The sequence below is a fragment of the Etheostoma spectabile genome, chromosome 3 (assembly GCF_008692095.1).
Source record: "Etheostoma spectabile isolate EspeVRDwgs_2016 chromosome 3, UIUC_Espe_1.0, whole genome shotgun sequence".
In the NCBI taxonomy this organism is placed as follows: domain Eukaryota; kingdom Metazoa; phylum Chordata; class Actinopteri; order Perciformes; family Percidae; genus Etheostoma; species Etheostoma spectabile.
Genome location: NC_045735.1, coordinates 28878809 through 28893326, shown reverse-complemented (window position 1 = coordinate 28893326; position 14518 = coordinate 28878809). Strand labels below are relative to the sequence as shown.

General features: G+C 40.9%; 1 protein-coding gene and 1 pseudogene across 1 annotated transcript; one reads left to right on the top strand and one right to left on the bottom strand.

Annotated features, from left to right (window-relative positions):
- LOC116682537 (succinate receptor 1-like) overlaps nucleotides 1–2094 on the top strand; it is a 2928-nt pseudogene extending 834 nt beyond the window's left edge.
- Nucleotides 2095–4423: 2329 nt separating this feature from the next.
- aadac (arylacetamide deacetylase) lies at nucleotides 4424–13923 on the bottom strand. The gene is made up of 5 exons (XM_032509232.1): nucleotides 13444–13923; nucleotides 12095–12323; nucleotides 11484–11553; nucleotides 9859–10030; nucleotides 4424–6948 (listed from the first exon to the last, which is right to left on the bottom strand). The coding sequence occupies exons 1-5, from the start codon at nucleotides 13582–13584 to the stop codon at nucleotides 6322–6324; spliced, it is 1239 nt and encodes a 412-aa protein (XP_032365123.1). The 5' UTR covers nucleotides 13585–13923; the 3' UTR covers nucleotides 4424–6321.
- Between the last annotated feature and the right edge of the window lie 595 nt (nucleotides 13924–14518).

Here is a 14518-nt window from a genome sequence, read left to right as displayed (position 1 = left end):
ATTTAAAATGGTCACAATTCCAAGTCATAGAACATTGTTTCTTTTATTACTCACATTTTTTTCTTTCCCTCTCACTTCCCCTCCATGCTCCTCTCTATTCCTCTGTCGTCTCTTCTCTATGTTGTCCTCTTCTATTCTGTCCTCCCATGCCCTCTTCTCTCCAGTGGCCCCCTTGTACAAGATCCCTGACATGCTCTGCGGTACTACTGTCACCATCTTATGGCATCGAGTTCTGCATCGGTTTTTCTGGCAACTTTGTGGTTGTACTTGGTTAAATTTTGTTTGCAGCAGTGGCAGAGCTGAACTCTACCTCTTCAGCCTGGCCGTCTCCGACCTAATTTTCCTCTGCACAGCCACGTCTCGCGTACCTCTATGCAAACAACCAATCAGAGACCAGTCCCTATGCTTGCATTATCAACCGCTATGTACTGCATGTAAATCTTACTCTTCCATCCTGTTATGGTTTTGCTAAGCATGGACCGCTTCCTGCTCATCAGATAGATATCCAACACGGAACCACTTCCTGCTGAGTCCACGATCAGCCTTGATTGTAACAGGGCTGAGCTGGCTAGCTGTCAATGTGGAAATTGCTCCAATGATATCACTGATGGTCCACGACCTCCAGAGTGGGAACTGGAGTCGCTGCAGGGATTTTGCCAGCCTGGAAGGAGATGTCAATACATTGGGCTACAGCCTGGGACTAACCCTGACTGGTTACCTTGTCCCTGTGCTTGGACTCATTGGTTTCTCCTACCAAATTGCCCATCTGCTCCGTGTCCAAGAAAGGGCTGTCCAGAACAGAACAACCTCATTCAAGCGGCCTTTGAGGGTTGTTCTAATGGCTGCAGTCATTTTTCTGGTTCTCTACACTCCATACCACGTGCTGAGAAATGTCAAACTAGCATCTGATAAGGCCTGGGCAGGGATGCAGCAGGGATGTACAAAGATTTACATAGAGGGCCTGTACATCCTGACCCGACCGTGGGCCTTCTTGCACAGTGTCATCAACCCAGTCTTCTACTTCCTCATGGGTGACAAGTTCAGAGAGCTCTTATTTGCCAAGCTCAGAAAGCTGGGCAGAAAAGAGCGGTAACGTGGGGCAGACTGAAAACATTCAACACATATATCACATATATCCCTATGAGACACACATCAACATAGTGGAACCAAACACATGGACCAGCTCTATCTTTACATGTATTTCATTAAGGTTTCCTTTTTTATTATTAGGTTTATAAGTTTTAAAGTTCAAAATTAGTGTGACTTTGGTCATTTTTAGCCATCTGTGCAATCTTAAGACCTTAGAGATGAAAAGTTATTGGCATTTTGCCATTGAAACAAGATGTGGTTGTAACTTGAGTCTACATTGTCCAATTGGCTCGAAAGTGGTACCCCTAGCGGCAACAGGAAGTAGGCCTAAAAGTCAAGGTGCTATATTTTAACAAACTCCTCCTAGATATTTCATCATCTAAAGACCTTACCAATGAAAACGTACTAAAAGCAAAACATTTTGTCCAACGGTGTGGGCGTGGCAGCCATTTTTAGCACTTATCAATGAATTAAGAATTTCTTGTCCACTTTAGCCGAAATTTCTCACGATTGACAAGGGTCCAGGCCTGAGGACTTAACCGGCAAAAACTGACTTTTGGTCATAGCGCCCCCCCACTGGCAACAGGAAATCAGCCTTATATGTCAAACATTATGCGATTTACATGAAACTTATGTGTGGTCTACATGTGATACTGAGCCATCACCTATACTTTAACCACGCCCACTTTCATAACATTTGAACCGTTTAATGTAGAGTCTTGTGTGATGTGTCATTTAACTCAGCAGTGAGTTCCTTGTACATAGTTTGCCCCACGCCCTATGCTTAAACCATGCCCCCTTGGGTGACCCATTTCAGGTAGAGTTTTGTGTGAGGTATCATTGAACTCAGCAGAGTTTATTTTTCGATTGGTGATGGTTTGACCCAACCCCTATGCTGTAACCACGCCCTTTTTTTATAAGTTAAGACCCGTTTGATGTATACCCTTGTGTGAGGTATCATTGAACTCAGCAGGGAGTTCTGTTTTCATTGGTGACGATTTGCAAATGCACTGCCGGCAGGTACCATGAGGCATGCGAAGACGCGGGGGCCCATCCCTCTGGTGCCTGGATAGCTCAGTTTGTAGAGCAGGTGCCCGTAGAGGTTTGCGCCTCGATGCAGCGAGCCTGGGTTCCACTCCAGCCTGCAGCCCTTTGGTGCATGTCGTTCCCCCTCTCTCTCCCCTTTCATGCAATCAGCTGCCCTGTCAATAAAGGCCTAAAATCGCTCATGGCAGATTTTCCTCTTATTGTGCAGGCTTACACCTTTCATTTTCATTCCGATACGCTTCTCATCATTTTAGAGAACCATGGTTTATTGTGCAATTTCCTGGATAGTGACTTAGAATAGAGACATCTTAGAATAGAGAATTAAAAGGCTTGAGTAGCATGTTAGTTTTATTAGTGTGAATGTGTGTATTTTCAAAGTATGTATGTGTAACAGTGTCAGCCCAGAGACACTTGCTTTGAGTTCTTACACACACACACACACACACACACACACACCCTCCACCACTGCACATCATTTGCTCCTTTGTCCTCTTGCCTTTCACCTTCAGAGTGAAACATGTTTCAAAGGTTTGAAACACAAACAGTAAATAAAAATCAAAGGAATGAAAAGTTGCTTTTTTTCTGTATTTTCTTCTCTCTTTCCTGAATCATATCAACAACTTTAGACCTGCAATTAAAAAATCATTGAATTCCAATCTTTAAAAAAAAAAAAAACTTCCACTGTGGAATTAGTATTGTAGAATGGTCAGTCAGGCTCTTGTTAGGACAACCAATGGTTTTGGTTGGTCTTGTTTATTGAAACTTTCTAATACCGGCCTCCTTACTAATGTATTACCTAGAAGTCTTAGATCATAAGAAAGCTTGTTTCATGCAGTATGTGACTGTCAATTGATGCATATTTCAGCCTGAATCCCCATTAACCACACTTAACTTCATCAGGCTTTATAACAACAGACAGGGTCAAGTGCTTACTTTCAGCCATGACTAATTCACCCTGTTTAATCCGCCCCCCCCCCCCCCCCCATTCCGTTAACATTGGCATCTCTGTTGGAATGAGCAATGAAAATAAGCAAAGGTGAAATATTGGACTACGTTCTGTGTGCGTTTCACGTTTCATAATAAAAAGTGTAGTGTAGAGTAGTTTTATTGCCACAGAGTGAGAACGAGAGAAAGCAGCAGAAAAGTTCAAGTAAGGATAACTACGAAAGCTAAAGCTCTATATTGCATATAAAGCGACATCTGTAGAACATGTACAACATATTTTTGGGAAGATATTGCAATTCAGATGTGGCCATTGAGGCAACAAAAGCAATACAGGGCACTTGGTCTCTTATAGTATACAAGTTTTTAGGTAGGTTGCTTTATGTTAAACTCATGTTAAACTCATGGTTTCCTAATCAAAACATTCTCATTATTCTTATTCTCTTATTGTTATTCTGCGACTCAAAATTAATGATGAAAATAAATCTGACTTGACTAGCTTTATCTTCAGATCTTTCAGTGTTTGACCTGACATTGCCTTATGAAAAGTTAAACCAAACCCGAAAGAAAATCATGTAAGTGCATATTTGCATTAGCACCATGTGCACGCTTTCCTCATGCTTACACATTCCTGTGTGTGACTAGAGTATTTGTGCAATTTCTAAACTGTATTTAGGTATAATCCGTGCAAAACTACTATATGCTATTAGTATTCCAAGAATCATCTACCATAATCCATTTCACACTACTGTTATTAGCCCTCCATAGCAGTGAAGGAATTTGAAGAACAGTCTCACCATTTCATCTACAGAGGGATAAATAAGTGCATCTACACATAAAGTACATGCACACACTTTCACAAAAGGCCAGCATACAGAGAAATATCACCAGCCTTGTTTAGTGCATAAATAGTCCACTCTGTACCCAGGAGGCATGGAGTGTTTCGTTTAACATGTCCTGGCGAACAAGTTTGACCTAGTTGAATCATTCTTTTGTATAAATGGTTTGTTCACACTCATGCATCATCCTCTTTGATATCCAAAGAAAAAAGGGTTTTTTTTCAACCTCTTGAATAGAACACATTAGTGGACACATTCTGCAGCATGTGAGCAGATCAACTGTACTCTCTCTTTCAGATCCAATCTGCAATGCTTCACCTTGGATTTGTTGGGTCAGTTGATACACAATATCCTTACAGCATATCATCCTGTTCACTTTAACTGTGTGAAATGTATTTGTCAACATCTTGTTACATGACAAGACACTTCTGTTCTAGTATGTTTTTCTCTCTCTACAAAGTATGTCACACACACACACACACACACGCACACACAGTGATCAGTAGTTAGAGGTCCAGTCAATTTATTGACAGATAACAATGAAATTAAAAATGATGCAAATCATAGGTTCTCCAAGAGGGAATCCAAAACAAAAAATAGTCATATTTACAATTGAGAATGTAGCAGTGCTAATGCAAATGAATTTTGTTTCTCTGACAAACTGTCACTTGATTAAAAAGATACATACTGTATGCGATACTGTATTTTCTGTGTGAAAATAAAATACTGGAAGAAAACAAACAAACAGACATAGGCATACAGTGTTAGTGCCAGCCATATAATCTTGTCCACACAATGTTACATGTTACAAATGTCATCATGAAAATGGCACTTGGTCTTGCACTGGCAACTTCCTCCAACAAAGCAGCCTTTGTGTCATTGCCTGTACTGTATCCATTACACAAAGGCAAGTCTATAACTGAAAGCTATGATAGCTTCTTTATTGTTTCCATGTAGACTGCCAAATTCACCACATGCAAAACGGTTGACTCAAACTACATTAAAACCATGCTTGAACAAAGAAGGGGGTAGTACACACAAAGGGTGGGGGATTGTTGTTGTTTTTTTCAAAACCGTTAAAACAACTTTTAAAATGGTTCTGGTGCCTAAACCGATACTTAAAAAACAAAACACAAAACGACTTTAGCTTTAAGCATTTTAAGCTAACAGTACACACATGCCCCTTTATAGATTTTATTATAGGGAATTCATTTAAGACTTGTGATGCATTGTAAATACTAAGACTCCAAATACAACTTTGACCAAATTCCCTCTTGGACATTATCCCTCTTTTTGCCATATTGCTACAACACACCCTGCTCAGCTCAATCACAAGCATCTGTGTGTACACAAGGTGTGAAGAATGCTTGTATGGTGTGAAGTATGTACATTGTTACAGCATGATCTTCACTGATTAATAACAATATTCTGTGTGGAATGTGACTCATCAAATTCCATTGTCTGTAGCCAGTATAACGCAAACAAGACTTCAGATAATAGTTTTGGTACATTCCTTAAAGTATGTAGAAAATTGTACATTGTATAATTGCAGATTGTTGAAATGTAGAATAGATGTTGAAATGTACAAACCATTCACTCTGCAATTTTAATCATTTACCATACCAAGAGGCCTCTTCCTGTGTACCACATTTTTATGGATTACACAACTAATGGCTAGTCCTTTACTTGTGGAAAACAGTGTTACATCAACTAATCTCTAATGAAGCAGTTATAGTTTTGCAAACACATCTAAACAATCTTAGGTTTCAGTATTAGCTGCATTCTCTTTGTCCAAACTGAACATAAGTTTTGAAGTTATTAAAGTTTTTCTGTTGTGAAAATTCTTTCCCCCTTTGCCAATACTTGCACAGGATTCTTAAAATCCCAGATGGGATAGTTAAGATTTCTTTGGTAGCATGCGATGCTAATTTATAGTAGTGATTCTGACACAATGGATATAAGATTAGGTAGAAGGTCCTGTGATGCGATACAATGAACAGTACCACAAAAGGTCAGCTAGCCACCTAGGCCACAGGTAAAACACTGTTTAACCATTCACAACAACAATCTCAACATTTTTTTTCAATATTTCACCTATTGGTAGTGTTATGTTGGTCGGACAATGATCACAATCATGTACAACACTTGAGTGATGGTATTTTACTCAGACCACCTCATGTGGACAAATTCCTGTTTCTAATTGGTATCTAATGAGGTAAAATTCATGAGTGGAAAAACAGAAGAAGTTGATATATTACTCAATATATTTACTAAGAAATAGAATGACGAAAGAAAAAGAAATGAACAAAAACTTGAACACCAGATGGGAAAGAGTTGCACCTAACCAAACACTGGTGCATTGTGTTGAAAAGCTGGAATGAATATTGATAGTCGAGAGGTTTTTTTACAAGTTTTCCTCAAGCCATTTGATATAGTTGTCTGTCATGCGACGTGCAATCAGGAAGTCAGTTGGCCACACAGTGAACATCAGCCCTCCATGAAATCCTGTGTCATAGTGTTCATGTGTCACCTCAACACCAGCAGCACGGAGCCGTGTAACATACATGATCCCATCATCTCGGAGAACATCATACTCACATGTCAGAACGTAGGCCTTGGGCAGAGAGTGCAAGGCAGAGTCTGGAACCAGCAGGGGTGATGCCCTCGGGTCAGCAAAAGATCGAGATGGTACATCCGTCCCAGTTGCCTCCCCTCCGACCCCCTGCACAACAGCAGGAGCGCTGTAGTTGTATTTTCTATGATATGTTTCTGGCAGAAAGGCGCTCCAGTTGACAAACTTCAGCAGGCGTGAAGACTCAGGGTTATTGTGGGTGTTGGCCATCATGGCTCTGAAGAGGGCCTTGTCGCTGGTGAAGTACTCGCTCCAGAAACGCACCATGAGGGTGCGGGGCAGAATGGGCATGTCCTGATTCTGCTGATAGGAAGGTGTGTTAAGATCCAGAGCCTGCAGTACAGGGTAGATGAGTGCTTGGGCCTTTAACTGAACCTGCTGTCCAGGCTCTCTTTGTAACTGTGCAGAGAAACAGAAAAAGATTGGCATGTTTTCAAAGAAAATTCCATTGTAATTGAGTATTTCTCAATTCGGTGAAATATCTGCTGAAGGTATTGAGAAATAAAACAGTATTTTCCAATCACATGTTATGGTTGTTTACAGGAAGAATTGCATCACTCCCAGTTATGCATTTGTTTGTCTCTTCACTAAGCTGTAGAAAACTTAACTCTTGGATATGGTAAGAGAACTAGATCGGTGTAACAGTACAGCTGTCCTACAAAACATAACTTGCTCAACCAAGCCAAAAAGCATCTTAAATGGATACTTTGTCTACTAATATAATTAATTAATTCAAATATAACCCTAGACTATAATTGTATTGCCTACTTCTCACTATAAATGTGTTCAGAAATACATTTTCAAGTGTTTGGCTGAATTACTGCCATTTGGGAAGGGACGTGGGCGCCATACTGTTTCCTGTGTTGCAAAAACAGAGCATTAGAAAACTCTGATGAAATGGTAAAACTAGGCAGCACTGACCAAATACATTCCAAGATTATATTACTGTATTGCCTATTTCTCGCCTAAATTTTTTTAGAAAAATTTTAGCTTATAGTTTAACTGTAAGGCGATATTGTTTATTACCAGCCAGCCGCCATATTGATTGTATGACCTGCTTGCAATAGGCTCGTTCAAGATGAGCCAGGCTTGCGCAGAATCCATTACCAGCGATCGCTGTCCAATGCCTGCCAGCTAGATCTGTGTCTGACTTGCTCTGACGTCATGCACACATAGGCAACGATATCCGCAATTTTGAGACACAGGCAGAACAGTTGCTTTCAAGTGTATGTAAGACCCAGGCAGACCCTGGGCATGCTGGGAAATGCCTGCCTCTCAGCTGATTGGTTCAGAATCTACTTGAATTGGAGGGATTTTAATTGCTATTTGTCTGATTTAAAAGGTGCCATGGCATAATAATTTCACTTTAGTTTTTTTTAACATTACTATGTGTTCCCCCAGCCTTCCTATCGTCCTTCGGTGGATAGCAATAGCGATAGGTGTAAACCGAGCCCTGGGTATTCTGCTCCGCCTTTGAGATAAAACAAGCTCAGATGGGTCAATCAGGAATCTTCCCTATATCTCGTCATAAGGGGAAAGGTTACCTCCCCTTTCTCTGCTTTGCCCATGGCAAACTGGTCAAGGCCACACCCCCACCCTCCACCTTCACCCGCTTCTCTACTCCTCATTAGCATTTACAGACACAGAAATGGCACATACTAAGGAAAGCTCATTGTGGGACTAGCTCTTAGGGGCTGTAATTCTGCACCAAGGCTTTTGGGAAAGAGACTTCAGATACAGTATTAGCGGACCACTAAGGCCTGTATAAAAGCATCCAAAAAACAGCATGTCATGGGACCTGTAAAGGCCGCTGTGGCGCAGTGCATTCTGGAAGTTGAGCAAGAGGGAACACCACAGCCCATTTTCTGTGTTTTCTCTGGCCATGTAGCACCAATTAAAATCAATATGTACGCTATTCTACTGCATTAAAAGACCAGCTTTGTATTTATGTATTATTCCAGCGGTAAAATACTTATATAAGCATCTTTCCTGATTGTCTGGTCAAAATTAAGGGAAGAAAATGACCTGTGTTTAGGTAAGAAGGTGCTGCAAAACAATTCCCTTTATGAGAAATATGACAAAGAGGAGGAGTAAGAGCAGTAACTTTCCCAGGGAACAGCCATGTCCCATGACAGTGGATCATGGGGTCACCCTGAAGGCAGCGTGAGCCAGTAAGTGCACTAGGTTTTTGCTTTGAAGCAAACAGATCCCTATCTACCAGCCTGACGTCTGACTCATGATGTCAGTGTTGTCACCAAACGTCTGCTAAGCGTGCCCAGAGACATCCTGTCTGCTCCAGCACTGTGTACGCCTGGAAAGTGAAGCATTAACGTCAGCTCCTCTCAACGGTGCCACACCAGATGTTTTCCATGGCCTTAAACAGTGATCTTTAGGGTCAAAGGGTAGTGCATCTGATTCCAACCCCCCTACAGTGTTACAGTAGTTGTTGGGTCAAGTGGACTGTGTGCGACAAGGCCCATGTCCTGGAACAAGCCATCAGATTGAGTTCATCAAGGTAGAATATAGCTAGAATTATGCTTCCGCAAAGATACGCGTAAACATCTTTAGTGTTTCAGCTAGCATGTTTTTGCAGGGGGGGAAAGTGTTCACATTCGGTTGTCCCTTCCTTCTGGTTTATACTTGACAGGAGCAGGTGAGTCCATTATCTAAACATATTCCACAAGTATGAAACTTAGAAGCAACAATAACAAATTTGTGATATCAAGTGAACTCAGCCTTTGCTTTTTCTTGGCCAAAATGAGGTCAGGACAGAGTTAAAACCTTTACAAGACTGAAGTGAAGCAACTTATCACAGTGGCGCCAAGCACTGCTCTCCCACTGAAGCCAGGTCACCCTGGTCTTACAAATATTTATTGTTTTCTTATCCTGTAACTTAAAAACTACCTCCTGTAAGACCCCCCTCATCATTGTTTTTCTTTATTTGTCTCCTTGTGTTATTTGAAATGCCCAGCTCCCCATGTTCATTGATGTTATGAAGAGTGGTCTCAATGTTATGTTATGGCACTCACAGAGTATAAACAGTTATAAAAGCGTAGTAGTTATTATGAATCAGAGAAATTTGCTTAAAATCAATGTCATTTCCTGCTAAATAGTTCAAACAAACGATATAGTAGGTCACTATTGTTCACCTCAAACCCAACACAGAGATAATGTTCTTTTGGTTTAGGGTAATACAGTACTATTCATCATAAACTGGCTGATTACCCTTGCCTCATATCACCTCTTCATACAGTTATTTTTCCATATGTAAACCAAAAACATAAAGCTAACACTAAACAGATTTAGTACCTGCTGGGAGACCGCAGCTGCCAGGTTCCCTCCAGCACTATCCCCAGACACAGCAATGCGTCCTGGGTCCACAGAGTACCGGGCCAGCACCCCCTTCTGGAGGAAATGTTTAACCACATGGTATACGTCCTCATATGGGACAGGGAAGTGGTGAGCCGGGGCAAGTCGGTACCTGAAGAAGCAGAACGTTGCAGATTAAAACTACATTTTGAGTCATAATAAATACACATGAAAACATTTCTAAGGGGATAACCTTAAGAGAAAATAAGATTAAGATTAAGAGAAAATTGACTATGCTTTTTTTTTCTAAAACTAGTTTAACACATTTACATGTTTGGGAGAAGAAATTAGTTGTATAAAAGTTTAAGCAACAGAAAGATGCTCATCTAGGCTGAAAATCATACAATTATTGGTCAGTGTTATCACACTACATTTACTTATTTAGCAACCTCTGCTCAGGAAAAATTAACATTACTAAAGTTATTAGAGAAAATGTACAAATTGACAATTTATCTTAATACATATTAATTGATATCAATAAGTCATTTGTGTAAAATGCCAGATTTAGCCAAACAACTTACAAATGTATGTATCTTCTATAATATATACACACACACACACACACACACACACACACATATACACACATATATATATATATAAATAAATCAAACAAAGGTGGTAAAATAAAGACACATAACTTTCTCTTAAAAATATTCTCTGGAAATGTAAACCTGAGTTTTATGCAAGCAATGTTTTTGTAATATTCAATCAACAAAATTTATGAAATTGCAAAACCTTTTTAATGTTTGAGCTGTCTTGAGCCACTACTAATGATTACACTAACATTACAACCAGGTATGCATTACTGTACCTGATTGTGTTTTATAAACAGTGACACCCCAAATGATTCAAATAAATGCCTCAAAACAACTGCAAACTGCACCTATATTATTGAAACAAATTGCATGTTCTAAACTGTTTGTTTTAATCTATGAACAAAATGTTGCACATGGCTGACTTTGAGATTGTCAAATGCTGGAATTACTCATAAAACCCTTAAACATTGCACACAGGAATTCACTTGAGGCAGAAAAGGCAGTACCCCCCACACACCAAACTCCAATACTTTGATCCACTCTACCTCCCACTGTTAAATCATGTACAGCATGCCATCAAGCACATCCTCGTTATACACACTAAAATGAAAGTATGACTTGGTGACGGAGTACTGGTATTTCACATAATTGTTTGAAAAAGCTGAAAAACTGTGAATAGTGAATTAGATGATAGCAAGTGGGTATTGGTATAAGAAAGTGACAGTAGTGAGAGAGAGGGCCGGAAGTGCCAAAGAACAACAGTGAGTGCAGCTTTGACAGGGAAAAGCCTGGTGAGACCCAAATGAAAACCTGTTAGCTTCCCTCTACTGCATCCTCACTTCCATCTAGCCTGTGACTAATGGAGGAGGACAGGCACATATGACAACAGAAAATTGTGCGAGTGGCTGAGAGAAAGAGTTGGGGGAATAGTACAACTTAACTATGAATAATACAAATGAAACAGCAGTTTGGGGCCGTATATTACAGTAGCTGCATAAAACTGGCTATGAAATATGAAATACTTACTCGACAGAAAGAACAACTGCATCTAGATTCGTGACCATTTTTCTGGCCAGTAGATCATACGGACTCATCCCTGCATAGACAAAGAAGACAGACAGATCAGAACAGAGATTCTAAAGCAACACAAACCACCAAATTATTGGCATCCAAGGTAACATTGCAGTAACAGAGAGGAACCTGCCATCTAGTATTGCGCTATATCCTGACAAGATGTGTGATCCTGTAATTGTTCTAGCTGTTCAACAGATTGCAACAACAGCATGAGATGTGTCACACTGCATGTCATGTGTAAATTTACATTTTGGATTAGCAAGTGTAACCACCCTCTGAGGTTCCCCCCGCTCCAGCAGACGGTGTGTTTCTTACTCAGGAAACGGTGAAAGCTTTGGGGCTTGTGTGCGATGGTTTAATTATGTATGATCCCGTCATAATAACTGACACACGGAGTCCATACAAAGCTGTAATTTGTCACATCCATTTCAGAGTACGTTTCTCATTCAAATTTGTAGAATAGCTGCGTGAAGAACACATCATACACGTCACCCTGTGTGTGTACTGTATGTGTGTGTGATTCTGTGTGGTAAAGAAGAAGACAGGCCAGCCTTTCAACTTACTGGAACTACCCAGACACCATCCTCCACCGTGAAGGTATATGACAGCTCTCTTGAGCTCACTTTCACCGCCCGTCTGCTTAGGCTGGTACAACACCACCTCCACTCCATCAAATTTCTCTTCTGTCACCTTGACATGCTCGTCAGACACAGGCACTACCCTTTCAGCCAGAGTGATGAAGTACATCACCCCCATGTAGTCCTTCAGCCCCAGTAATTCACTGAGGTCTGCCTGGAAAGTGAAGCCAAGCAACAGAATGAGACAGAGACAGACACATTAGGAACTGAGCCGTGAGTATTACATCTCATACTGTACATACTGTTCAATCTACTGCAGGCTGCATCCTATGCGAACTACCACCTCGACCAAAGCTCAGAATATTCAAAACAGAAAGGGTTAAGATGCTAAACTATGTGGCTATGCAGTATTACAGAAGGAGAGAGGGACTCTGAGCGTTGCCTGGTAATGTCAACCGCCCCTTAGTTATTTATTTCAAGATGTCATAACTAAATGATAAGTTAAAGCATGACTCGCACTCCTATGTCTGATGATGATGGTGGCTGGCATTAGGCTAATACACTGATGCTCTTCTACTGTCGCCACAACAAAGTCCTCCACTCCAAGCTCTACATGCATACGCTCAACAACAAAACACTTAAATCTCTTAATACAATAATTTGTTTTATGTTGAAATGTTATTGAATCCATCAGAAATAATGAGTCTGAACAAAATATGTGGTGTTGTATTAAAGGCAGTAGCCTGCACTTGCGTTTTATGATAAATATGTTATACTCACACTACTGCAACACCTCTCTAGGTGTAGAATGGACTAAGTATATTGATCTTGTGGTGTAGTGGAAAGAGAAAGAAATTGCTCATGTTTATACTAGTGTTGTAGCCATATATGACTTGGTGTGTAAACCAATAAAGGGTCATTTTAGTTGCACCACAACGGGCTAGCGTAAACCACAGATGCCTGATGGTCATAAATAGATCGGAGTTTCCTTAATAGGATCTAATATTAGAACAGGTGAGCAGGACTATACAACACGTGGATTAGCATCTGACATAATCTGATATAACAAGCATGTATATCCACATCAGCAAAATGCAATACACGTTTAACCTGCCACTTTCCCTAAGACAACTAAGCATGTTTTGTTATTTGATATATGGCTACATTAATTACTCACGTATTAAACTGAAATAACAACTACGTGTTCATTCAGTCAAAGTGCTAGATAGCCTATTCTAAAGGGAATCATTATCATTATTTTTTTTAAAAGGAACCATCAGTACCAGCAGACCTAATGTCAAGATAGCTTAAGGAATAAATAAGCATGTCCTTACCAGGTTGCTGAGACTTCTGAAGAAAGAGTTGGTCAGCATGAGTTTCCATCTCTCTTCTATCTCCTCGGGAATTGGCTCATAAATATAATAAGCGGTAAAAGAGCAGAGAGCGACGAATAAAATGATGCTTCCAAACCTCATTTTACAACGAGCAACTGACTGCAGGGTACAAACACAAACAGGCTCTTAGCTGCAGCAAGTCACTCCGGTGCGCGAGAAAGCTTACGCTCGGAATTAATTTTGGATCCAGACCAGCTAAATATGACAGCACGTGGTGTCATTTGATCGGCGTTATCGGCGTGCATGTTCGGAGCTTTTCTTCCCCGCTCGTGCGCACACAATGCATGTCCGTCTCGTGGAGCCGGGGGAATTACTTTTAGTGGCAGTGATATGGAGACAGGAGCGCGCACCCTGTGTAGGACCGTCCCACCTTGGCCCACACTGCAAATTCTTCAGGTGCCTCCTCAGCGTGCACGGCTTACACAACGCCCGGGGGAACTTCATGCCAAAATGCAACTGATGCTTTAAAATCACAGATTCTGAAACAACGGTGGCCCGTGCATCCAACCTCGTGTAACCCCTGCTTAAACGTAAAATTAAAAAAAAAAGAAAAAAAAAAAGTCATACATATTTGGTTTATCGTGATTTTTTTCAGGAGGAAATCCCTCCAGATCCATGCAGTTGATGCACCAATTGTCCGCTGTGCCCTCCACGAGACGCCCAAGTCTGTGCTGAGCCCATGGACTGTTAATATTAGGCCTACAGTCCACGGCCGAACCGCGTATTCTTGGGTATGAATTCTGCCCATCCGGTGACAGTCTCAGTGTGGCACATAGCCGTGGGACCGCAGCATATAAAAGTGACTGCAGTGCAGCTGAACGGCAATGGTTGCAAGGCAGCCTTAGCTAATTATATTATTGGTGACAGAGGCAGATATCGCGTTTCCTGGCAGGACCGACTGTCAGAGCAATAGGACTCTCATGCTCTCACGTTTCTGAAGGACCCTGAAGAAATGAACAGAATATTTCAGTACTTAATATTTTCATTTTGTTTAATGCCAATTGTGTGCCAGTGT

Coding starts and splice junctions, on each gene's coding strand:
- aadac (XM_032509232.1), bottom strand. CDS start 13,584: ATGAGGTTTGGAAGCATCATTTTATTCGTCGCTCTCTGCTCTTTTACC. Junction 12,324..13,443: donor TCAGAAGTCTCAGCAACCTG/GTAAGGACATGC, acceptor TTCACTTTCCAG/GCAGACCTCAGTGAATTACT. Junction 10,031..11,483: donor GCAGTTGTTCTTTCTGTCGA/GTAAGTATTTCA, acceptor CTGCTTCTTCAG/GTACCGACTTGCCCCGGCTC.